This window comes from Sphaerodactylus townsendi, linkage group LG10 (assembly GCF_021028975.2).
Source record: "Sphaerodactylus townsendi isolate TG3544 linkage group LG10, MPM_Stown_v2.3, whole genome shotgun sequence".
NCBI lineage: Eukaryota > Metazoa > Chordata > Lepidosauria > Squamata > Sphaerodactylidae > Sphaerodactylus > Sphaerodactylus townsendi.
In genome coordinates, this window is record NC_059434.1 from 72422231 (window position 1) to 72449586 (window position 27356).

The window sequence follows — 27356 nt, forward strand, 5'->3', positions numbered from 1 at the left end:
CCAAGCTGTTAAAAGAGGAATAACAACTTGATCTTGATACTGCCTAGAACCACTGAAGTAGATTTAGGACCAACCACTGCGAGTAATTCTTTTCTGGATTCTTCCAACCTGCTGCTAACCTCTGACATTCAGGCAGGAAACTATACCTTTTGGCTCAACAAAAAAAGAACAAGAGATGGATGGATTCTGGTTTTACTTCCAGTAAAACCAGAATCAGCATCAAATAGTGCCCTTAAACCCTCAAGTCAGCCCATGGTCAATTGTATCAAAGGGCACTGTGAGGCCCAGGATCAGAAGAGTCATTAAGACCCCTAACTATCTCATGGTGGATATGATAAACTAGGATGAACTGACAATCTCACTACCAAATTCTAATCAGAAGCTAGCCAAATTGAATGGGTCCAGGCAGAATCTGCTAACTGCACATTCAGCCTCTTTGCCTAAGAATGGGAAATTTCCCACTGAGTCTGAAATTGTCTTATTTCCTCTCCTATTAAGAAGAGATGTCAAAGATAGACTAATTTCCTCTTCAAATTCTATCAAACTCTCTTACCACCATTCTTAGGAACAGGTTCACAGAAAACTCCCTTATGCTGAGTCAAGTTGCTGATCAACATTGTCTGCTCTGACAGGCAGTGCCTCTCCAGTGTCTCAGAGGTGACCACCTGATTGTTTTAACTTCAGGTGCCTGCGGAAAAATCCAAGACCTTCTGCATGCAAAACAGATTCCCAGTTACTCATCAGTGCACTTCTGCCCTTTATCAACCAAGAAAACCCCTCAGTTATATGGATGTTTTGTTGATCCGGTGTGTGTGTGTGTGTGTGTGTGTGTGTGTGTGTGTGTGTGTCAAACCTATCAAAATGCTGAACTTTCTAGCAGAAGAAATTCCCATTTTGTCTTCTGAATTCATCTGCATGCATTAGTGATCACCTCCATTATCATAATCATCTAACACTACTGTTACTATTTATTTTAAAAACTACAGTTTGAGAAGTCTTATTCAGCATGTGCATATGTAACCCCCAGGCTCAGAATGGGTTGACCCAGAAAGGGGTGGAGACCCAAAGCACAGAGCTCATAGTTTGGAGGAGACAAGGCTACCAGACTCAGACCTTGGTTGTATAAGCCCTTAACACCTTATTAAGGTAACTGCAATGTTGTTGGGAACTACTGGGAAGGTAGTTGTTTATTTTTTTGCTATGTTGTAAATGTTGGAGTTTATTGTTTCAGGGTTTCTTTTTGTGTTTGTAATGGGTGAGAGTTCTCCTGGAAACCTTCATCATGTTGAATCCTGTTCATCAAGCCCTTGGAGTCTTCAGGAGCCACTTGCAAAGAAGAATTGGACTTGGCAGTATCAGTAGACTGTAAATATAAGAACTTGAAAATGCAACCTGAACAGGACCTTGAAGTGTGATGTTAAATGTTGATGTTATATGTTAAGAAAGTAAACCATTTTGTTTTTTAAATTTGTTGTTGCAAACTCATTCCAAGTTCTGCCCCACAGAACCCACAGATAGAGGTTACACATATTGATAATTCTATCACATGTTTGGGTATCATTCTTCCTCTTGGAGCTCACCACAGTTCTTATTTCAGTTTCATAACAGCTTTATGTGGTAGGATAAACTGACAGCCTCAAGTTTGAGTAAGCTTTGAATGAAAGATTCCCTCTTGGCAACGTACCACACTGGCTCTCAGGATCTGAAGATAGATTTGTAACTCAATTGGGCTGTACACAGGAGGGTTATTTCCCCCATCTTCCTTCGCAATGTAGCTCCCACAACTGGCATGGTAATGAGGATACAGCAACTACTATGAATTACTATGGAAGGTAAGCTATGTGAACCCAACAAAATAGCTGTAAATAACATGAGACATCTTAAACAGAGCTTCTGCCTAGAATACTGAAGAGCTACTACAAGAGTTATGTATAATCTTATTGTCTGTTGTTTTATGATTTGTTCTGCCTCCTCTGGCAGCCATTTTGTGCTTGGTGCTGCCTCCTGTGACAACATTTTGTGATTGGTGCTCACCAGCTTGTGTCACAATTCTAAACATGCCTACCAGCTCAAAAAAGGTTGAGGATCCCTGTTTTGGCTATATCACTATCAATTCCATCCATTATTTTTTAATAAATCAGGAAATTTAGAATTTAGGGTGGTGGAGGAAGCACTTGTTCACTTGGCTCATGCCTTGTTTAACTTTCCTCAGCCAATGTTAAAGTATGAGACCACGGCAATGAGCAAAAATATGGATGTCTAAAATGAATAGAATGGAACCAGACTTTGTTTTTATTCTGGCTAGCCTGCCTGACAGTTCATTTGTGAAGCCAGGCTTGCAGTATTGTATGTTCTACTTTCACATTACATCTATCAGCAACCTTAAATCAATGTTAAGTGAAAACAACAGCTGGCTGTGGGGTTTTCTACAAGACAAGAAACATCCTGAATAACTGAAAATTATAACTGCATAGCTGCTGGACAGCTTCATGACTGTTCTTCGATTTGACTGTAAATCTCTGGTGGATTCTGCATGGGCTGAAAACAGCGGAGAGCAGTCGGTGTAAACAGAAATGCCGCTGCCCTGGGACATTTGAATGGCTGGGCGTCCTGTGGGCCCCTTCCACACATGCAGAAGAATGCACTTTCAATCCATTTTCAATGCACTTTGCAGCTGTGCGGAATAGCAAAATCCACCTGCAAACAATTATGAAAGTGAAATGAAAGTGCATTATTCTACATGTGCAGAAGGGGCCATGGACAGTATACAAATTGGCCATGCTGTGGGCCTTTGCACAGATGTGCGGCGGGTTTTTTTGTTGTTGGGCGTCCATTCCTGCATAGCTACACAGGAATGTACACAGGAACCCTCACAGCCACTCTGACATCCTGCAAGACCCCGATATGACCCTGTGCGCCTGTGTGGCTATGTGGAAATGAGCCCAGAAATTTTTAAAAACACGTGAATGTGGACAAAGCGGAAGCACCTCCTGCCCAGCCTTTCGCTCTGCGCCAATTGAGAATGGCATTTTTGAAAAGACTCGCTCATTTAGCAAGTCAAATATACACCAATTTGGAGAAAATAAGACGTTGCAGCTTTGCTTCAGCAGTGGTAGTGGTGCGAAGTCCTCCCCCAAAATGGTTTTTTAAATCATCCTCACAACGCTGATTTTGGCCCATGTGGATTCCGCCTATCACATTCAAATAGAATGCAGAACATAACATGAGCTACCAATAGTTAAGGTCACCAATTTACAAGCACCTGGATTCAGGACAAATCTTTGTCATGTCTGCAAAAATGAAACATAACAGGGGAGAGCTGAGAGGTAGCATTTGATGAGAGCCTAGGAGTTACCTAGGTGACTGAGGCCCATCTTCCTTACCAGAGGGTTCAGAGAACCATGCATACTATTTTGAACTCTTGGAGGAATGGTAGGATAAAATGTAATAAGAACATGAGGAAACAATATCAGAAGAGACAGTATGCTTCAAAGAGCACCATTTTGGTTAAGTCAATTAAAAGTAAGGAACCAGGTCAAAGGAAGGTTGAGCTCAATGATCTTATGCAAAAAAATTTTCCAATATCAAGTGCCAGTTTTAAACATTTAATGTTTTGCAGGAATGCAGAAACTTCATGCCTGTCACAGTTGCCAACATTGCAAAGTAACTATGGACCTTGTTCAAGACTCTGGTTCATTTTGCAGCAAATAAAGTTTGGCAAATGATGTTTAGTCCATTCCTGTGCATGACTGAACAGATTACCTTGAACGTCTACCCAATGCTAGCTTACTAATAGTATCCTACCATAATTAGAGTTCTGTACCCCAAGGAGCTTTCCTTCAACATAAATGGCTCTTCTGCAGGAAGAAGGGCCACTAGAGGATGGGAAGGAATCCAACTTTGCTTAGTAGAATAGGAGACAGGTCAGCAGATGTTCGATTCTGTAATGGCAATTGGTTTTCTCCACCCCACCCCAAGATAATGAAGAACAACAGAGACATGGACAGATTTTCTGTCCATTATTTTCTGTCCAAAATGACAGTAGAATATAAAATAATACACTGTCAACATAGAAGAGAGCAAGAAATGATAAAATATATTCCCTTAGAAAGGATTCTGCTCCATTCACTCAACAGAAAACATTTATGCCTGTCTTAGCACCAATAAAACATTAAGACTGTTTTTTTTCAAACATTGAAATTGTCTGCCTTTTAACCTGAAACCTGCAGAATGCCTAGACAGTAAAATGGCACAAAACCCACCATTAAGGTTTTTTCCTGTGATTGATTAGTTTCATCATGAACAATTTACTGCCAAGGCAAAGGGAATGCATTCCAATGTGTTTTTAGCAAGCCTAACCAAGGAGCAAGCAGCCTGGTGAGGAAAAGACGTTTAAAAATCCAGCTCCATTTGCTTCCTTAAAATATATACAAGAAAAAGCTGTAGCATGAGGTGAGATTCTGCTCACTGTTGTCCATGGGATATGGCTATTTCGCAGGCCTTTTCCTGCCTAAAGGATTACCATAAATGTTTACAAGTTCTTTGAGGTTCATGCCTTGTCACTTCTGCAACTTTCCAAGGTAAGCTATTTGGCCAGCCTCCAAGTAATAAGAAGTATGACTCATCCATTTGCAGCTCATGTCCTGGTTCTTATGTGTCATCCTTTAATGGAAGAACAATGCTTTTTGCAGTACTGCATAATGGAATGGGCACATCAAGACACATTGTCTCTTCTTAGTAGGGTTTCCATCAGTGGAGCCAAGGCAGCTTATATGAGGGTGGGTGAACATGCTTTGGTCCCACCACAACATTTTCCTTAGGGCATTTTATATCTTTAATATATATTGGACAAAGTGAAAGGATAAGCTCAAGGAAACACAGGGAAATTGTTTGAGAGAGATCAACTGTTACCTATTTTGTTGTATCTTACATTGCAGACTATTTACTTTCCCTGCACCACTCAATGGTAGCCTATGGAGAATTGAGTCACTTCTTATTTGGATAGATACATTTCTTCATCTGCATAGACCAGTTGAGCTTAGTTTCCTGGAGAAACTAAAGTATGCCTCAGGAACTAACTATGTCTCAGAAAAAAGTGTTAGTACAGCCAGTTGAGGTGCAGTGGTTGAGAAAATTGTATGTTCTACATTAAAATATAGTCTCAAAGGAATATGAGAATTATCATTTTTTTTCTGGTTGCCTTTGTCAAAACCATTATTTTGTGTATTATTGAACATGGTTCTTTAATAAAAGAGCACCTATAGTTCACTGACTATCATTTTCAAACTTTCAAATGTATGGGGGTGGGGGGGAGAGCAGGACTAGTAAGGCACTAGGACCCAGATGGAGCATTCTAGAACAAAGAAGGTCCAACATGTTGGGTTCTGTGGAGAAGGAATGTACAACCCTACTGGCATATTTTTCTGAGACACACTATAGATAGACAGATTGACAGACACGTTAAAAACGTTATTTGCTTTACATTTAAAACAGATACTCTAATTTTATTGGTTGATTTTCTTTACTGTCTCTCCATATTAAAAAATGTATTTGAATGTGCCCCATCAGCTAAGATACTGCTTATCTCTATGTCTGATGTGATCTCTCAGGATCATTTTTCTTTCAGCTAGCTAATTAGGACTTACATGGAATAATAACGCCTTTCAAAAGCTTCTATTTTCTTTGTTGGCAAGAGAATTTTAAGTAGACTGAAGTCTTCTATCAACCAGAAATAATAGGGACCGTTCTCTGCCCCCTTAATAAATCAAATGAATAGGTCCAGTTGCGTTTAGAAAGAATTTGGACTACTTCACAGAGCAGAACAGAATGCAAATAACACTCTGCCCTGCAGAAATATATAATTCCAAATACAAATTATGCTTTATCACTCCTCTAATGAAAGGCAATCATTGATAGCCAAGATAAAAGTCAAATGCAATTCCAGTGTGTTGAACTTAAAACCTATGACACTGATAAATGGATATGTAAATGAATGCAGCCTTTTTGTATGATATGAGGTATTTGGATTAGCAGGCTGTTTATTCTGGATTCCAGCCCAGTTTTGTTGTAGTGAGAATTATCATAAACACCAAAGGCTTTTTTTCATCATCTAGCAAGGCCAAAGCTAGACATAATTTCAGTAATGAAAACTAAATATTTTCCTTTTTAAATGGTGAAATTAAATAATTTGAACAAAGAAGATGCATTATTTCTAATAAATGTATATACAAGTTTTCTTATTATCCCGATATAAGCCACTTAATTAGTTAATTAAAGCATGTATCTCTTGCTTTGCCCCATGGCTCAAGGCAGCATACTTCTGCATATTTTAATTTTCTCCTCAGAACAGGACAGGAGAAAGAGAAACAGATAGCTCAGCTGTGAAAATACCAAAAAATGTATGGAAACCCCAAATGTTGTATCACACAGACATAAAATGGTGGTGATTCTGTAAGCCAGGACTTGGCAGACCAGTTACAGAACAATGCATTGTCGGAGGCTTTCACGGCTGGATTCAACTGATTGTGGTGGGTTTTCCGGGCTGTGTGGCAGTGGTCTGGTGTGTAACAGATTTCCCTCTGTGATACACCTTTGAAAATGCCAGCCACAGATGCAGGCGAAACTTTAGGAACAAGATCCACCAGACCACAGCCACACAGCCCAGAAAACCCATCACAACTAGTTACAGAACAATTTATCAGACAGATGCCAGACACTCCTGGGAAGATTTGGGAGGAGGGCAGGCTAGAAGTGACACCCAAAAGTGTATGAATACTCACCAGATTGGTTCATGTCTTGTTTGCCAGTGACAAATACAGACATGATGTTTTGACCATTAGTTCAATAGTTAGCCAATTGTTCAATAGGTTGTTTCATTGTATTCTTTACAAACCATGAAAAATGGATGAAATTCAACCTTAGGCATGCATTCTTCAGCTATTGCTGTTGCTGCAGACATTATTTCAGAGAAAGATAAAAACATTTTGAATTATAAGTTATAAGTGATGATATACCTTAAATAAAGCAGTCAAGACCTGTTTAAACTGGGGACAAGTCACTATATTCAGTAAGAATTAGTGTCAGAAGAAATATATATCAAAAACAATTATCAGTAGAGTTAAACAAAAGAGAGACCAAATAAAAAGGAGTCAGTTGTTATTAAACTGTAATGTAATTTCTTAAAATGCAGAACTGGAATTATATGAAGCTGCTAACAAAAGGCATGCATGGTACCTATATTTATTTATCCATGCATCACTTTCTCCCCAAGCAGCTTATATTGTCATTCTTCCCTCTTCCATTTAATTCACAAACCAACAATCCTGTGTGTCAGTCTTGGAAAAATATGTTAGTAGGATTGTATATTCCTCTGCCACAGAACTCAACATTCCAGACCTTTGTTGTAGAATGCTATGCCTGGGTCCTAGTGCCTACCTAGCCCTGCTTCCCCCTATACATTTGAAAATAAAACTATATGCTCTTGTATCAAATTACTATGTCCAATAATGTACAAAATAATGGTTTTGATAAAGGCAGTGTGGAAAAATAAATGATAATTCTCATTTTCATTCGGGACTATTTTCTAATGCAGAAGCATACAATATTCTTGACCACTGCACCTCCACTGACAGTACTAACATCTTTTTCTGAGACAAGGTATTGGTTATTGAGGGAGGCAAAATGGCTCAAGTTGACACAGTGAGCTTTGATGGCAGAATGGAGTTCACAGAGCCTGGGCCTCCCAGAACCTAGTCCTACTCTACACAAGTTCTCTATAAACTGTTTGTAGAGGACGGTCTCAATGAATGGGGCTGATTCGCTTGCTGGTGGCTTGAGAGCCAAAGGGGAAGATGGTTTATAAAGAGTAACTTTGTATTCTGAACTTCATGAAATTTTAAAGGTTCAGCAAAGATTGCAGCTGTAGCTGGAGAAAAGCAATGGCATTTTTTGTTCAAATCTAAGTGCTAAATTTCTTTAGATCACATTAAATATTAAAATACATTTAGCAAGTATTGCTTTATTATGTAATTTGTATTTTTTACATAGAGGGTACAAGTATCTCTTTGCATGGCTTGAAAATGCCATTTTGAGTTCATTTTTTTCTCCCAGTGAAAATTCTATGTATCTGTTTTTTTTAAAGGCACCATGAAAAAAAACCTGCTCGAAATCTAAAACTAAGCTGGCTTACTACTTGGGAATTTTAGTTAGTCTAAAAATGCATTATATTTTGGTTTGGGCATTTGTCTAATATGCTGGGGACTTGAGCAACACCCAAGCTCTCCAAAACTGAGAGGATCAGGGAATTACCCTCACTGGCCACACACCAAAGTGGCCCCACAGAGAAAGAAGCCAAGGCTATGTTGGTCCTTCTTCCTCAAGCTGAAAGGAGCAGGGTCAGGAGAGAATAGAAAACAAGGGTGTTGGAAGTGTTCTTCCGTCACCATCTGTGGCCAGTGGGTGACTCCTGCTGGCAAAGAGCTGTCAGAATTGGGTAGGTCTTCTACATAATGGCTCCAAACCCCTGGCATTGGAATTGTGACAGAGACTCATTATCTCACTTTGTTGCCTGTCTTGAACTGATTTCCTTTCTGGCAATTCCTTTGAAAATCACATCTCTCTTGTGAGACAAAGATTCCAAATGACAGTTTGCCAATCTTATAAATGAGAACACAAGTGGAAAATGGAAATCAGCCATAGACGCTAAGTAGATTCTGGCTATGTATGAGCTCTTAACGACTCTCATCTTTTATGATTTGATATTCCACAAGTGACAATGTGCTCTGACACATTGTTTTCATTCATTAACTGCTTCTTTCTTTGAACTTTGCTCAGACCTGACAGAAGAAGGAAGAGTGCAAATGAGGCTACTAGGTGATGCTCAGTCCTCTCTCGGTTTCCTGGCAACAGAAACACATGGCTTCCCTTTTGTCTGGACTTGTCAAAATGTTTGGAGAAAGAATAAAAATAGTTGTCTGCCAGATACAGTCATGGAGCTCTACAGCGATCAGGTGCCGAACTTGTGTACATGGTCCAGAGAAGGTGAAAAGAACATAATGGTACTGAGCAGAAAATTGGGAGGAAGAAAAGGTAAAATGAGGCTGGGAGAGGTGTGAAAGACTGGGAATTAGGGAACATGATTCACAAGTTTCAGCTGAAGCTCTGGGGTGTCGAACATGTGTCCAATGGAGCCATGTTGTGCATTGTGTGATGGTATCTCTAACCCTTGACTGAATCCTACTAAATTTCTCTAGGAAGAGGATCAAGACCTTAACTTGTAGCTGAGAGTTGGCATTCTGTCCCTTTATCTCAACTCCCCTGCTGCAAACCCTCTCGCCTCACTGGGAGTCTTTAAGCAGCAGCTGAATAAACACTTGTCAGGGACTGATACTGTATTAAGCGTAGGTTCAACTAGATGGGCTGTGTAGCATTTCCAACTCTATGACTGTATGGAACTCCTCAATGCCTCCCAGCTGGGATGGGGCAAGGATGGGGATTTTTTTTGGGGGGGGGATGTCAGAATGCCAACCCTCACTAGTGAGCTGAATGAGAATTACAACCAACTATGTATGATCTGGATGGCTCAGGCTAGCCTGATCTTATTAGATTGTAGCTGCTAACATGGGGGGTGCCGGTGTTTAGCACTTAGATGGGAGACCACTGAAGAACTCCAGAGTTGCTACACAGAAGCAGATAATAGCAAACCGTCTCTGAACAACTCTTGCCTTGAAAACTTTGCAAGGTTTCCACGTCAGATTCAACTTTTCAGCATTTTCCACCATGATTATATGTTTGATGTTCAAGTTCTAACTTATCATTGTTTAAAAAGGCAGCCAGGTCCTTTTCAAGCAGGCTGTAAGAGCTATTTGAATTGATTGCGAAATGTAAGTTTTAAAAGTGGAAAAAATTTCAACTGAACATGAGAAGGAACATTCTAATTGTAATTGACTATGGAGCCAGCAATTCCTGGAGTGAGTGGATGGGCTTTCTCTCATTGGAGCTCTGCAAGCAGAAGAAGAAAAAGAAGAGTTTGGATTTATGGAGACTCAAGGTGGCTTACAAACTCCTTTCTCTTCTCTCCAGATACCTTGTGAGAAAGGTGAGGCTGAGAGAGTTCTGAGAGAACTGTGACTAGCCCAAGGTCACCCAGAAGGCTTCATGTGTGGGAACGGGAAAACAAATCCAGTTCACCAGATTAGAGTCCACCGCTCTTAACAACTATACCACGATGGCTCTTTTTAACAAATGCTACAATAGCCATCTGTCAAGAATGCTGTAGCTTGGATAATCTGCATTAAGGCAGAGATTGGACTAAATAGTTTAAAAGACCCCTTCGAACTCTGTGATTACATGTGTAATGCTACAGAAAACTCTAGTATTCAGAAGGAATGTCTGTCCACTGATTCCTACAGTGGCCTCTTTCCTCACAGCTTGAATACAAACAATAACAGGCACTTGGGAGACCAATATCCAGATATCCCTGGCCAGAGTGACAAGTGTATGGCTGACAAAGGTTCTTCAAACAACGCCAGCACAGGCCTGTAACTTAATGCCACTGAAACACATGTAAGTCACTTTTCTCAATAGAGGTTTTCTAGGTGGTAGCAGCCCGTTCTCCCCCCTCCCTTTGCTTGCTGTGCCTCCTGGAGCTCCATTGGGGGTGGTGCATACTGGCCCCTCCCCCATACTGGCCCCAGCCACCATGGAGCTCCCCTCCCATCTGGATTGGGCTGCCTGACAATTGGTTCAGTCTCCAGACCAATAATCATCACAAGCTAGCATCACTTGTCAAAGAAGGCTTGCAGTCCGAATCCAGCAGAGTGAATGTGAATTGGGGGAGAAGACCCCAGACATCTCTCTGTAAAAGAGGGGAAACGACTGGATTCTGAAGTTAACAGCTCAGCATCAAGCTTAATTTTTTCTTCCATTTTCAATTCCCCCTCAATTCCAAATACTGCTGCATGTTCTGGCTTTAAAAGGGAAAGTACGGTGTGGGGAGAGGAAAATTTAACCTTTCCTCCTTTCCCCTTTCCCCACTGAAAACCATCCTCTCTGAGTAGCTTGGGGCGGGGGAGTGAGCATTCCTTCCTCAGTGGGGATCCAAGTAGCTTGAGGAGGATCGTTTTGGTAGCTTGGGTGGGGGGCGCTAAAGAGCATATCTCCCTCCACTACCCTTCCCTCCAGAAAAACAACCATACTAGCTGAGCTTGGGGGGAAAAAAGTATTTCAAAATGACACATGGAAGAAAATGTAAAGTGTAACCTGATATCTTTCAGTTCTGGAGTTGAAATACAGCTTTCAACGGCTACATGCAGCTTCTTTCCCAAATATCCCTACTGGGAATAGCAAAAGTCATACTTTAATTCTGTTTAATGGTGTAACAGTGCACAGTTCCAGACCAGAGAATTGCCCATTTAAATGTCTTCCAGCATCAATTGAGGGTCAGGGCTCTGGGTATTCACTGGGTCCTGCAGAGGATTATAGTAGCTGATTGGAACTTTGGCCTTTGTTGGACAAATTCCTGTTGTTTTCTTGGAGCAAGCCCCAAAGGACCTCTCCAATAGCTATAGCATCTGTTCTGCTTTTTTGAGACTTCTTCCCTGCTCAAGCATCCTAGTGTCTGCTTGCTGGCTATTCTGTGATGTGAATGAATCACTGCATGGTAGTTTATAGGCTCTCAAGCTGCATCCACATATCATTTGGGTACTGCAGGGGTCCCAAGCCTTTTTGAACCTGCGGGCACCTTTGGAATTTGAGCGGGGGTGGCTAACATAGGTTAACATCAGAGGCAATGCCAAACGCAATATGACTACCACAGGAGGTGGCGTCAAGCACATCGCTTCACTTTGCAAATGAACTGCAGAATGGAGATAACTTACATAATCTAAAGCAGGAGATAATGGGTCGCTCCCCACTTACCTCTTCGTGTGCAACTCCGCAGCGTCCCCGCGCCGAAAAGCCTCAGCGGCTTATGACCACGGAGACTATTTGCTCCCCACTCATTTGCCATTAAGGAGCTAACGCGGGCAGCCAAGAACAGGAGTTTTGTGGGAATAGAGGCAATGAAGCGTTTTCATTGGCTGGCACAGGTGTGCGTCATGGAGGGAGGGTGGGCCTCCATTTTCATTGGCTGGGACGAGGTCGTTTTTGATAGGCTCGGATGTCTGCACGTCATCAGAAACGCGCTGGAAGCTTTGGAAGCATTTGTTTGAGACGTCTGCACATGCTGACGTCAGCATAAAAATAAAGTGAAAATCAGTTCTTGCCGCCGCCACCGACTACTTGTCTGGTCTGGTCTGCAGCACCTCGCTGTGTGAATTCGCAAACTAAATTGGCGGTGAAATTGCAGAAATAAACCGCGAGGAAGGGGAACAATATCGTCCGTCTCAACGTCTTCATGTGGCTTCATTCCGCGCACTGACGGTGACGCCCTCCCCAAACAAAATGGAGGATTCTTTCCCCTGATTGGCCGGAAAGCTCTGCGCCCCAGCGAATCAACTGCGCGTCATCTTCCGGGTTCCCCACCACCCCACCACCCCGCGCCAAGCGCGGGGTTTGGGAAAATGTTGCTGTTTTTTGAAGAGCAGATTTGACGCGCGCCAGGGAGGAGGAAGAGCGGCAATTTCTGCGCAGCCGCGCAGTGGACGCTGGGGATGTGGGGAACGTCCTGGCTCCCCGCGTCTGAACAAGAGAAAACCCCGCGGCTAATGGTGAGTGGGGAGCGACCCATTGTAAGTGCACTGTGAAAAATATACCTGTGGAGGAAATCACCCCAGATGAACCCCCAAAATGGAGAGAGACCACATGCTGAATATTACAAAACGCTGTCATGCTTTTAGCCAATCTAACCTAGAGAAAAAAATTACTTTGCAAGGTCATACGCACAAATGAAACACATTCACAAAGCTGTCCAAGGAAAATTAGTGATTATGAAATTCATGCCACTGAGTGAAATCTCTAGAGGGAGACTCCTCATCCGATTCACCAGGATACAATACCTTCCCCCTTCTCAGTAATAGGACTCACACAAAGGGGCAAGTGTTCTTGCTTCCCCATTACTATTTTAAATTCCTCCTCCTCAAAGGACAGCATAACGGGATGAAGATTTGTTAAATTATGCTGTCTAATTTAAAAAGAAAGATATCATGTGTGCTGCCCTCTGAATTGCCATTATCCATTTCGGTAAGATACAGGACACTGGGAAGATGACAGATGAAGAAAGATTGGGTAATTTGCATACATGAAGGCTCAAATTGGCTTTGCTTTAAATTGCCTCCTAGGTCAAATGCAAAGCCTGCTTCAGTTCTGCTGCATATTCAGTTTTTTTTCCCAAGTGTTCAGACACATAAAGAACACTCACCTGTGGCACAAAGTATGTGAAATAGATGCAAACATGCTTCTTGTTGTCATATAAGAAAAAAAAATCCCTTCTCTGCTTAATTTGGCACGTATCAAAAGAATGATCAAGAAAAGCCCTAAAAGTTGACAACAGTTTTCAGAAAGTGGGAGAGGTTTTTTTTAAAAAAAATAAATTAAAGGATGATGTGAAACGCTAATGCTGTCATAAAATGCTCTGCGACGAATGTAATCTAGTGGAAGGTTTTAAGGATCTTAATGCAATTGCGTTTAATGTTATTATATGCGTTTAATGATAACAATTACCCCAGTACACTCAGTAAATACTTACCATATTCGCTGTCATAGAAAATAATGAATTTCTGCCAGGCGTATTCTGTGACCACCCTCAAGATGACATCATTGATGTAGACAGGCGGGCGAACAAACAGGGTGTAGTCATCATTCCTGTTGCTTCTGGTGGTTCCACAACCACTCCTTGGAGTTCCAGCCGTTGACCTCTGGATGAACAGGTGAGGGATGTGCATAGCATCTGCCAGGGACTGGAGGGATCCAGCCGATGTACAGCCAATGGAGCTGACAAGTGCCAGGATGCCATGATTCATAAGGTCACAGGCTGCAAGAAAAGACAGTGATATTCAAGATGAGACAGACAATTCAATGGCCTTGTCAGGGGTTTTTTGGGAGAAGAGGGCATTGTGTATCCTGCTGAAACAAAATACCACCAGTATACTGATACTGACACACAACAGCTTCAGTCAAGTGTGAAGAGGCTAGAGAGATTTCACAAATTCAATGATCTTGTCTCCTTTTAAAACAGTCCATTCTGAAAGTCTGCGCAGTGCCATAAAAGCCGTGATGCTTGTCTATTCATTTCAAACTGCCAAACATATTACGGCTAATGAGAGCTATAAGATTGTCCATCCTTCACAGCTTGGAAGCAGGACACTGCCAGAAAAGGAGCTACATCTATAAATATAGCCTTCTGAGAACTCTTACAGACATTAGTAACAGAATTCAATATTAAATTAACTGGAGCTCCTGGGGAGATAAATACTTCTCAAAGTCCAACATGCACGCTCTGGGAATAGGATATTTGCATTATGTGTGGAGACATTTTGAAGGCACATTGGCTCAGAATGGCTGTCAGCTTTCCAGGGAAGAAGATTGTGTGTATATATTTGTCCATAAAAAGTAAAAAAGAGAGGAAAAAAAGTAGTATGCTTTAGTAGTATGAAAGAAATAGCAGGCAAAATATAGATCTTGATCTCCTGCCAAGGGCAATTCATACCTTATTCTCACAAGTATAATCCCATTAAGTGGGATTGGGTAAGATAACCACTTCAGTTGGAAGGATTTGGACATCCTGCGATCTGCAGATACAGGATTTTCTTTCCCTTCTGAACACCTGAACAAAAGATACTGTGTTAAACAGTAACACAGAACTTACTCGTGAAAAATTCATGGGTAAGAATAAATTCTGAGCACATAGCTAAGAATTATGCAATGCACAGCTTACCGGTAAACCGTATATGCTTGCATATGGGTTGAGGTACATTTTGTGGTATTACCAATTAAGGAATTTTATGGGTTGAGAGACAAAAGTTCTCTGCTTGAGATTCAAAAGAAATGTTGGCAGCTTGAGTAAACAGTAGCGATGGTGAGGAATAGTACTCAATGGTCGAATCCCCACTACAGTCTTAGCCAGGTTTCAGAACACAAACTAACCAGGTTTGAGGGACCACCTCCCCAGATTCCGTTTCTGGCGCTCGTTCTCCCCATTAATCCGCGTTCCGGCAGGACCTGGTTGCAAGTGGCACAGACCCCATTAACACGGTTCAGAGCTGATCCGAGGGGAGGGATGAGGGTTGAAACCCTGACTTGTTTCCCGCCCTGGAGTGTGACGTGGAATTCGGGCAACCAATCAGCGCTGCAATGCGCGCAAAGCCTTTCCTTGGTTTCGTTTCCACTTTTGCGACCGGCCAGCAGAAGGGGATGCAAACGTTAAACAGTCAAACGTGTAACTTTGAATCATTAATGGTTTACACAGGTAACGATTAACTGTTTGCACAGTTAAACTTTTACACATTGGTTTTTTTATCACGCCCCTACAATGTACGTTTCCGCAGTGGGAAAAGGTCCCACCCCATCAAGGCATGCCAGCCAATCAGGGGAGACCGGCGAAGTGAGCTCGCCTGGTAGTGGGGATTGCTAAGAGTTCTGCAACCGGGTGTGTCTGTTGTGTGCTCGTTGTGGTGGGGAGGGAGAAACTCTGATGAAGAGGACACAGTTTCACAATGAACAGGTTTGGATCTGTGTGCAAATTTCAAGTGGGGATTCAACCAATGCTCACTATTCAGTAGCTTAAACTGATATCCAGCATTCTTTTATCTTACAAAAAGTAATCTCCAGTATTACTCTTATGGCTCCTATTTCTATGTGGCCAGAATGCGTTATTTTCCATGAGGAAACTCTGGATTTGATGAATGAGCATACATGAAACAGCCTTATACTGAATCACACCAGTCAATGAAAATGGTTCGTGCCCTTACTACAGCTAAAAAGACTCATATTAAACACTGGAAAGATAAAATCCCACCAGGAAATCTGTGGACTGAAGACCGTAGATCTCTATCAATATTTGAATGCATGGCATATGGATGGCAATTACATATGGACTTCCTTTTAGATATCTGGAATCCATTTATAGAAACTTATATGCATATCTGCCAGTACTGTTGTCATTTTTGTCTTCATGTATATCTTTTCCCCCTTTTTTCCTTTCTGAAAAATCTTAAATTTGCCGAATTGTAAGTTTTGGGCCCTTGTTCTTTTCGTCTGTTTTTTGAAAATATTTTTTTAAAATTAGACCATTGGTTTATCAAGGTAGGTACTGTCTACATGGACTAGAACACAGGTGTCAAACTTGCGGCCCTCCAGATGTTTTGGACTACAGTTCCCATCATCCCCTGCCAGCATGATGCTGGCAGGGGATTATGGGAACTGTAGTCTGAAACATCTGGAGGGCCGCAAGGTTGACACCTATGGACTAGAAGAATCTTTCCAGGGTTTCACACAGAGGACTATCATTTACTGTCTTACTTTTTCAATGGAGATGTTGTCAATTGAACCTGGGACCCTTTTGTATGCCAAGCAGATGTGCTACCGCTGAACTGCAGCCTCACTTCTGAATCCTACAAAGGTTTGTTAAGCAATAATAATTGTGAGTCACTGGGGTGCTGTGTGGTTTCCGGGCTGTATGGCCGTGTTCTAGCAGCATTCTCTCCAGACATTTCGCCTGCATCTGTGGCTGGCATCTTCAGAGGATCTGATCTGATCCTTCAGAGGATCTGATCCTTGATCCTTCAGAGGATCTGATCCTTCAGAGGATCTGAAGATGCCAGCCACAGATGCAGGCAAAATGTCAGGAGAGAATGCTGCTAGAACATGGCCATACAGCCCGGAAACCACACAGCACCCCAGTGATTCCGGCCGTGAAAGCCTTCGACAATAGGTGCTGTGTGGTTTCCGGGCTGTATGGCCGTGTTCTAGCAGCATTCTCTCCTGACGTTTCGCCTGCATCTGTGGCTGGCATCTTCAGAGGACAATAAATTGTGAGTCAGGCATCAAGTGACAACTGACTCATGGCAATCCCAGAAACATGAAGTTTTCAAGGCAACAAACAAACAGAGAAGGTTTGCCTTTGCCTTTCTTTGCCCAGCAACTCCGATCTTCCTCGGGGGTCTCCCATGCAAGTGTTAATTGTGGCTGACCCTGCTTAGCTTCCACGTTTTGAGGGGATCAGGTTAATCAGGACTAGTCAGGCTGCTGTGTTTGTTAACCATATGTCAAATAAATCAAAACTGGTGATCAGGCTGTCAAAGTTCCAGATTTCTGTACAGAACTTTCAGACACTTGTAGGCCCAGACTGGACACACACACTATCAATGCGAAAGATCTGAACACACGCTGTTACATGGGTAAACAGAAGGCAGCTTGTAGTTTGAAATATCTGCAAGGTTTAAGGAGGGGAAAGCACAGGAAATATGGAGTTGTTTATGCAAAAAGTAACACCTTGTAACTAATGGTCCAGTTAATGAAGCTGAGCAACAGTAGAAAATCTTGAAGTGCTACACTAATGACATCCCCATTACTACCCAGGTGTTTATCATGATTAATGTTACTGCAATTGATATATATCAAAGGAATTAATAACGATTAAGCCTATAATTTTGACACATTACCCCTGTGAGAAATAAGCAGAGGATGAAATGTTTACGCTGGCTTCCTTACAGAGTTCGAAGCCAGCGCGAAGAAGCAATGCAGACTAACTTTTGCAAAGTAATTGCACCTGAGCCAAGGTTTTCCACATCCAATTTATGCTTGGCCAGCAACATGGCCAGCTGACCTGTTCTTAAAGGTTCAGTGCAAGCAAATGCACATCTAATGAACTTCTACTTCAAACTTCTGCATAAATGTGCTATAAACTCTGGCTGGATGCATTCATTTAGGTACTCATGAGCTATCATTCATCTTGGAGAATGTTTAATGTGTAATACAAGTATGCAAATACCACTGCAAGGGCTTAACACAAGTCAAGGTTTACGCATAACACGCATTTTCAATACCAGGGAGGGGTTCAATCCTTGGACCCGTGGAGTATTACAAACATAAATGCCTTCATGCACAATCAGTTCAATCACCTGTAACAAACATATCTGAATGTTGAAGTTGCCTTGCATCATGACTGACCATTGGCCCATTTAATTCAGTTTTGGTTGATGGACAATATTCCAGATTTTCAATAGACACATTCACTAGTCCTGTTACCCAAGACCTTTTCCTCAGACCTGCTACTTAGAGCTGTTGGTAATTTCACTTTAAAGAAAACGAAGTATAACCCTTTAACCCTGTTAAATCTGGAATTAGTAATGCAATCCTGAACAAAGTTACACCCTTCTATTTCCACTGAAGTCAATAGGTTTAGAACTGTGTAAGTCTGCTAAAGACTATTACAGGTTTAATATCTTAAGCCAACCTTATATGCATTACAATCTGGAGCAGTCCTCTTGCCAAACCCATGTGGTAGGCATATGTGCATTCTCCTTAGGATCATTTCATTGTCTATTCCAAATAGTCACAAGCTGCTCCATAAAAGAGATTTTTGAGAGGTGTGAAACAAATCTTATAGTAGAAAGATAGGCTTTTTCTGCAGAACCAAAATAAGACACCCTGAGGATGTCTGAAAAAAAACCCCTATCCTCTAATTTTTTTTGTCCAGACAGCATGAACAAAAATTAGGTGTTTGAGGAGACAACGGGTTTTTCCCCCATGCCTGCCATGTGTTTTATTGTTCCCACGCGGCTTTAAGCTTTCAACTTTCACCCCCCACCCCCCGCCTGCCATTTTCTGCTACTTGACTCTTCTGTGCAGCCTGTCATTTGCTGAACATCGCTTGGGATATTTGTTTAGTAGGCACCATGGTCTCCCATCTTTTTAGTCAACAAAGTACATGACTTAATTCAGCTTTTCCTGCTGATTTCGACAATGTATTATTTTTCCAGGTATGAAAAATGACTTACAATAGATCTTCGAAGTGATGATGACTCGAAATGAGATTCTCATTTTGAGTTGTCACTTCAAAGACATGTCATTGAAAATTTTAAAAAACAGAAAAGCTATACCTTGTTGAAATTGGTAGGAAAAGCTGAGTTCAATTATGTACTTTATTGATTAAAAAGGTGGGCAGCCCTGATGCCTGCAGATCAAACATCCCTGGGAATCTTCAGCAAATGGCAGGTTACATAGAGGGGTCAAACGACAGAAAATGGGGGGGCGGGAGAAAATGAAAATAGAAAACGTATAAGTTGACCAGGAAAAATAATATGCTTCCTTGTTCTGCACAGGCAAGGGAAAATTGGGTGACAATGACTTGGGGAAAAACAGATAACTAGTTTAGCATTTTCTAAATATGCCAGGTTGAGCTGAAATAAAACATCCTGAAGATGTTTTGGGGGAAGAAAGACTGTGCAGAGTTCCTCCCCCAAAATGCTTCTTTTAATGTTCACAAGACATGTTATTTGTGCTATGCATAAACAACCACAGTTATCTTTTTTTGAACCACAAAACCTTTTACTGTAGAAATAAGGCTAGATGAACTCCCCATCAATATTGCAGAAGAATATCTAGCCTCTTCCAAAAAATTATCTGCTTTAGCATCACAATTATGTACGACTGGTTTTAACACCAATAGAAAGTGCCAAATAATTTGTGCTATCACTTTGAAAGAAATTCTTTATGGCTATGCGGTATGAGAAAAAAAATATTATCCTTATTTTTAATAACACACAACCAATGCACGAGTGCTTACTCACACACACATTGCACCATACCCCAAAGTTTACACCTTCTAAAAGCAGCAAGAAAAAAGCAACATTAGGATACATTTAGCACTTTATCACACAACTCATTTTCTTCCCTCTCACAGTCTGCATTTTTATTACACCAGTTGATTAATACCAACTTATCTTGTTAATTATTCAACATCTAAGCTCCTTTTTTCCCTCCTTTTCATGGAAAACAAAGAAAATGAAGCCAGTTATATTTTTAGTCACTATATAGTCATTTTCTCAAATGGGAAATGGTGCAATATCTAAGTTGCAAATCTTTCTGAGAACAGCTATTCCTTAAAAAAAATACAAAATTAAAAGCTTGCATATATATCGCCCAAGTCTTGGTTCTAGAAATAAAATTTGTTGTGGAGGAGGAAATAATTTGATTTTGCAGCACTATCTTTGCTGTTTTGAGTCTTTAGCCTTTAATACGAAGAAAAGGAGCTGCCACATGAAGAGTACTTTTGAACATAACCTGCTGAATCAGATCAGTGTTCCAGTCTGGCATCCTGTTTTACACTGTGGCCAACCATTTGCCCTGGAAGACCAACAAACAGATCATAAAGGTCACGGTCTCCCCAAGAAGTTGCTTCCTAGTACTGGTAATCAGAGGGTTACTATCTCTGGAATTGGAGGTCCCCTACAGTCATCTTGACTTTCAGCCATCAATGGACCTATCATGCAATGGGTTGTGACCATCCTTTATAGTGCATTCACATGGACACTTGGGTCCCTTATGTACATGCAGAATAATGCACTTTCAATCCCCTTTCAATGCACTTTGTAGCCGGATTGTACTGTGCGGAATAGCAAAATCCACTTGCAAACAATTGTGAAAATGGATTGAAAGTGCATTATTCTGCAAGTGCAGAAGAGGCCTCAGTGAAGTCCCAACAGGATGCTGGGATCCGAGAGCCCTGGTAAAAGCTTTACTCTAGGAACGTCCCCTAGATATAGGGGTTCAAATACCATGCTGAGGTATGTCCCCTAGAGCACTGGGATAGTTCCTCTTCCACCAACTTAAGACATTGGGAGGGTTCCTCTTTCAGAAAACTAAGGCTGATTCCGCATGGGCCAAAAACAACAGTGTGAAAACGGTGTGAAAATGGTGTAAAAGGGTTTAAAACGGTGTAAAAGGGTTTATACTGTTTTCCCACCATTTTCCTACCGCTGTTTTTGGCCAATGCGGAATCAGCCAAAGATAAAGCATTCCAGAAGTCTTCTCTGAAATAACATCAGAACTACAGTTCTCTAGCTTCAGAGACTCTTAAATTCCAGTGGCAATTTGTCTAGATTTTTGTGTGACTTCGTCTGCTCCCTGTTTACATCTATCCATATGGTTTTGCATTGTGTCTTTTAAGTAACCAAAAAAAACCCCTTAAAAACTATTTTCCTTCTTTGCAATCAAAATTTATACCTGCTAATCTAAAATCAATATTGAATGTATTGCCAATATGTTCAAGCCACGTTAAATTTGCCATTAGCAAGACAGAACACTTTCCTTCTAAAATATCTTTACGTGGTGTTATATGAAGAGGTTTATTCAAAAGCAATTCTATGGGAGTTATGATTACAAGTGAGGAACACAAGGAATGAATTTCACATTTGATGAAAAATTGTACTATTATGAGATTAACAGCCTGATTCACAGGCTATTGAAGGCCATAGAATCATCTAGCTGACTTTAGCATGTCAAATAGATGATTCCCCCTACCTTTTTATAATCTTCCAGAAAATCATCAGCTTTTTGTTTTTGGCAACAAACACGTGTATAGTTCTGACATATTAGAAGAAGCAGAAGTTTTGTTTGCATTGAACACTGACAAGTTCAGTAGAACTGCCATACTACTTTAGATACAGCCAATCCTCTTTTATATCCTAAAGGCAGGGCCAGAGCAAGGGGGAATGTGAATAACCACTGCTGATCTTTTATGGAGTTAGAAGGATTGACAGCAACACCAGTTGAAATCAAATTGTATCAGATAACAGACTCAAAAGAAACAACATTTACAAAGATTTGTCTTGTGCAGCCTCTAATCTTTTGGTTCAATGGAACTCTCTCCATTGGCATCAATGGGATCTGGACTGTAGAACATCTATTTAATGTATTACTGTAATTTGTATGTTCAGAACAAGAGCGGCTTCAATAAATCAAAAATCTAGAATGCTGTGTTGTCATTATCCCCTTTCTAGGAGAAGAAAAAATCGAGGAGACGCCTGGGCAGGCTTACAAACGCACTTGATTAATCAACATTCGATGACTTGCAGCTGATTATGTGAACAGATGTCACTGAAAAGCATTGTATTCAAGAATATCACAAAGTCATTTGAAAATAAAGATGGGGCTGATATAGAATGATTCATCCACCACTGAAGATCACAATATGATTATCGTTGCTGCTAATGTGTGTCAAGCTAAGCAGACTGCTAAGCCCATACATACCACTACTATCAAAGAGCTCTTTGGTCCTACATAACTGGCAAATTGCCAAATTTGTGTAAGCTATGTATTAATAAGAGTATCAGGATTACCTGTAAGTATTTTATGGCACTTTCAGCTAAAATTAGAAGAAGAAGAAGAAGAAGAAGAAGAAGAAGAAGAAGAAGAAGAAGAAGAAGAAGAAGAAGAAGAAGAAGAAGAAGAGGAGGAGGAGGAGGAGGAGGAGGAGGAGGAGGAGGAGGAGGAGGAGGAGGAAGAAGAGGAGGAGGAGGAGGAGGAGTTTGGATTTATATCCCCCTTTCTCTCCTGTAGGAGATTCAAAGGGACTTACAACCTCCTTGCCCTTCCCCCCTCACAACAAACACCCTGTGAGGTAGGTGGGGCTGAGAGAGCTCAGAAGAACTGTGACTAGCCCAAGGTCACCCAGCTGGCATGTGTGGGAGTGCACAGGCTAATCTGAATTCCCCAGATAAGCCTCCACAACTCAAGCGGCAGAGCTGGGAATCAAACCCAGTTCCTCCAGATCAGAGTGCACCTGCTCTTAGCCACTGCTCTTAGCCACTACTGCTCTTCAGAGAGACTCTTCAGCAAGAAAGGAATAGTGGGAAGCTGCAACATCAGCTGCAACATCTTTTTGCTTTTTCCTCCCATTTCAGTATTCTACAAATCTTGGGCATGGCCAAGAGGTGTGAGTTTTTGGGTGTGAACTTATGGACAAGAGCTTACCTTTCAACCTGAGACTAACAGCATGTGCAACTGGATGAGTCAGCCAATGAGTTCACAACCAGCTCAACATATAGCCACACTGAGTTTCTTTGGGGAGAAATACTTAGGCCGTTTCCGCATGGCCGTGGAGGTGCCTCCACGCCGGCAGAATTCTTGCCAGCGTGGAGGCGGAGGCCGTTCACATGCAGGCATGCGGACGGCCTCTGGAGAGGCCGGCAGACGGCAGACGGCTCCGCATGGAGCCGCCTCTTCCCCCCTTCCCTTTCCCATTTACCTCTCGTGTCGCCGTCCTGCGGGCCTCCTCAGCCCCACCCACGCTGCCCTCCGACCTCCAGGGGTAGGAGGACAGCGAGGGAGGGACTTAGGAGGCCAGCAGGACGGCGACACGAGAGGTAAATGGGAAAGGGAAGGGGAAACAGCGTGTTCCCGGCAGTGCGGTTCGCACCGCACCGCCGGGAAGACGCTTTCCCCTCAACAACAACCCTTTAAAGGGTTGTTGTTTAGGGCGGCCTGACGCCGCCCTGGGGGAGGGGGAGCGCAGTCAGGTCTGTGCGAACGGCGGCCTGGGGGCGGCATTTTTACCGCCCCCAGGCCGTCGTTTTTGGCCCGTGTGGAAAGGGCCTTAAATAAATAATAACGTTCTTATTAAAATTTAACACAAATGTTCCTTGGGGAAGTGATTCTGAGTTCAGCTGGATCTAGACATGAGGAAGTACATGACTCCTGTCCTGTCTGTGATGGCTTCATCATGGTGGTTGGAGGGAAGATGATACTCAGATGGAAATGGAGCAAGGTATGATGAAGTGTTTTCAGGCAGCTATGGGGTGAGAAACAAAAAGAGGGTGGAGACTTGGCGGCAACTGCTCACTGGACTGAATAATGTCCAATTCCCCACAATGGCCTCTCCCAAAGGTTCTTTAAAACTTGACCGTCCACAATTAAATAAACACGGGCACAGAAGTTTTGATTAATGGGTTGGTAGCGCATAAGTTTTGTGTTCCCTAAAGGTCTCTTGTTTGGGAATCTGCTAGACCAAGCTGTAATTATTTGTGAAGTAAACAGAGATCACTTTTTTCCCCTAGATATCTGAGTAGACAGCCAAGACACAGATGGAGTTGAATAACAAATGTTTATTTAACAGAAAATAAAGTATTTAATAGGCAATTTCCATGTGCAGATGGCATCAATATATAAAGTAAAACTGGCTCTCAAAATTTTCCCCAGTGAAACTAACTACTTTTTAGTTGACCCTCAAGTAAAATGATGAATAAACCCTGAAAGAAGATTTGCTTTGCTTTTTGCAGACAGGTTACCTCAACAGGTTCAATACTGATATTTAACCATACAGAACTCCTGTCCTCAGGCCCCATACACATTAGTTAGGAATGAAGGGTTAAAAGGGGGCTTCTTTTGTCACCCTAAAGCAAGCTTTCTTCCCTAAGCTGTTCTCCAAGCCCTAAATAAAAGCCAAATAAAAGCCTGGATAAGCTGACCCTATTTTCTAGAGCCACCCTTTCTTGCCCCAAGGAAAAGAAATTGTCACCCCACTTAAACTGAGGCTGGTTTAACCACTCCAATCCAATAGTGTTCCATGGCCTCGGTTTGACTGACAGTCACTTGGATTTGCATGAAGCCAAAATCACACAGGCCGTTTCCGCACAGCAGCGGAAATGGCTGGGTCGGCACTTCTCGCGCCGACCCGAAGACGCTGGGACCGTCCACACAGACGGTCCCAGGAAGAGGCGGGCAGCCGGCGCCACGGAGCGCCGGTGCTCGCACGACCCGGCTTGTCCCTGGGCCTCCGGCGCATCGCCGAGGCCTGGGGACACGCCCCCCTGGCCCTGCGCGCCTGCTCGAGCGGCGCAGGGCAGGGGGGCGTGTCCCCAGGCCTCGGCGACGCGCCGGAGGCCTGGGGACAAGGTGAGTGCCGGGTGGGGGAGGCAGCATGAAGCCGCTGCCATTCACTCGGAAGCGGCTTCATGCCGGCATTTCCCCAAAAAGAGCACTGGGAAGCGCTCTGGGGAAACGCCGGCTTCAGGCCGGCCGGGCGGCGCGAGGGCGGCACGGCTGCGCCCCCCCGTGCGAATGGCGGCCTGGAGACGGTGTTTTTACCGTCTCCAGGCCGCCATGATTTGCCCGTGCGGAAACGGCCACAGATTGGTTCAGAGCCCTGGAGGAGAGGCAGGACTTTTGGGGATGAGTGCCACATTGTTCCTTGGAATACAATTTCTCTTCACATTAGGCAGGAAAATCACAACTTTGGCGGATGATGCTTTGGGCAATAAAAACCTGAGATAGGAGGTAGATGTCTACTGAGGAGGCAGCAAACTGTTTCTGGTACTGTTGGCAGTGACACAACTCCAGTCACATCAACTCCATTTTTAATGGACACTGATTGTGAAAGTCAGAAAGGCATGTGACACAGATATGAAGATTACATCTGGAGGTGAACATAAGAATGGGTCATGTCTGAGTAGCTGGTGTTATCAATGCACAGATGCAATATTTATCTGATAGTCTGCATCCATATCCTGGAGATTAACATTTGAAGTCCTCCAGTATTTCACAGGTCAAACATTGGTGCAGGTAGCACAGGAGTTCTTCACAAGCCCATGTCACACTTTTCTTCATCTACTTAGTAACAGAAAGAAAGCAGGTTGGGAGTTGTATTACACTCTTGGTGTTTGCACTCCAGCTCCATTTATCCTGGAGAGAGGAGTTAATTTATGCCCAAACAAATCATTCATTGCCACATGCCTTCCCCGAAGAAGCATGTATCCTAAATACCTCTGCACATCAGGCTGCACTGATGAGGGCCTTAAATCATCTCCCGCTGAGAAGGCAAAGGGGAATTCAAACAACCCAGAACATCTTCAATTTTAAATCCAGGAATAAACCTAACTGAACTCAAAAGCAGGCTAAATTGGAATCTGAAAAGCACTTTTGTCCTAGCATTGTAACGCATCCATTTGGAATGTATTTGAAAAGCTGGAGGATTTTCCCAGAGTCTGCATACTTGTTCATTGCACCTGAAAGATGCAAGGTATACGGGAGCTGTACCAATCTGCGTGCTGATACTCGTTTGCTCAAATTCCAGGCTGGATGATTAGCAAGATTATTGCAGCTAGCATAGCCCACTTGGGCAAACGCAGCACAATCTGTACATATTTTATCTCTTCTCTCCCCATCACTGTGTGTTTAGCAATTCAGAACCAACTGTGTAAGAAGCGACTGGCTGGATGTAGCCTACAAGTAGTACAAGAAAATGACATTTGCCAGAATTAGCCTGCCTGAAAATTTCACCCTTCTTTTCAACCCAAATTCAATCAGATCAAAAGTTAGGAACAGAATTATGGCTGAGGTTACTATTATTACAGAATGCTGTAGTTAGAATGTTGATTGGAGTGGGTTATATGGACTCCATCACAGTCTTGTTCCATTCACGCTGGCTCCCAGTGTGTTTTCAGACCCAATTTAAAGCCCTATGTGGCTTCTACACTGCATACCTGAAAGACCACCTTCTGCCCTATGATCTGAGTGATGATCAGACCAGAGTGATGATCAGAAGAAGTTAATTACAGAAGAATTAGGGAACATTCCAACGTATGGGTATTGGGGAATTATCTTATTTTATTGAATTATCTTAATATACTTAATTTTAAATGCTGTTTTAATGTTGAAATGTTTTAATGTTCCATGCCTTGGAGACCCCAGTTGAGTGGGAAGATAGCAGACCCCAAAACAACCCCCCAGACCCCTTCCCCAAAGTATCCAGCACAGAGCCAGGGGCATTAAAAACAAACTCCATTGAAGTCTATGGTGGGAAAAGTTAATTAATTTTTCCCGCCATAGAACTTGCTGAAGAACCTGGCAGATTCTGTGCTCTGCAGTGGCTCCATTGTACCCAATGGGGAATTGAACCCCCAGAAGCAAGGTTCACCAAGCTTGGATGCTATTACCAGGAGGTCCTCCTGGAGCCACCTTGAAAATCTGGTGCCTCTATCTTAAAAAATGTGCACCCTGCTTACAGACTCAAGAGTTCCCCACTGGCTACAATGGAGCCAAGGCACCGCAGGGCAGAGAATCTGGGCAAATTTCTTGGGGTGCCTGTCAGGGGCAAATTTTTAAAGCTACTGACACCAAAATATCAGAGTCCCATCTGGAGACTGTCCTGATGATAACACTTGGGTTTAGTGAAGTTTGGTTCTGGGGAGCCAAAGTTATGAACCCTCAAAAGTGTAGCCCCATCTCCTGTTAGCTCCCATTGGAAACAATGGGGATGGAGGCACCAACTTTGGGGGCCATAACATTGCCCCCCCAAACCAAACTTTACCAGACTTGGATGATATCATCAGGAGAGTCTCCAAATGAGAACCTGAAATTTTGATCCCACTAGCTTTAAAATACACCCCCTGCAGCCGAAACATGACAAACACACAAAAAAA

At 42.5% G+C, this 27356-nt stretch overlaps 1 protein-coding gene across 2 annotated transcripts in view; it reads right to left on the reverse strand.

The window, feature by feature from the left end:
* GRID2 (glutamate ionotropic receptor delta type subunit 2) overlaps positions 1–27356 on the reverse strand; it is a 997067-nt gene that overhangs the window by 430971 nt on the left and 538740 nt on the right. For both annotated transcript variants that reach the window (XM_048508854.1, XM_048508855.1), the window contains exon 3: positions 13685–13969. In XM_048508854.1, the coding sequence (XP_048364811.1) occupies positions 13685–13969 (285 nt within the window). The remainder of the gene's footprint in view (positions 1–13684; positions 13970–27356) is intronic.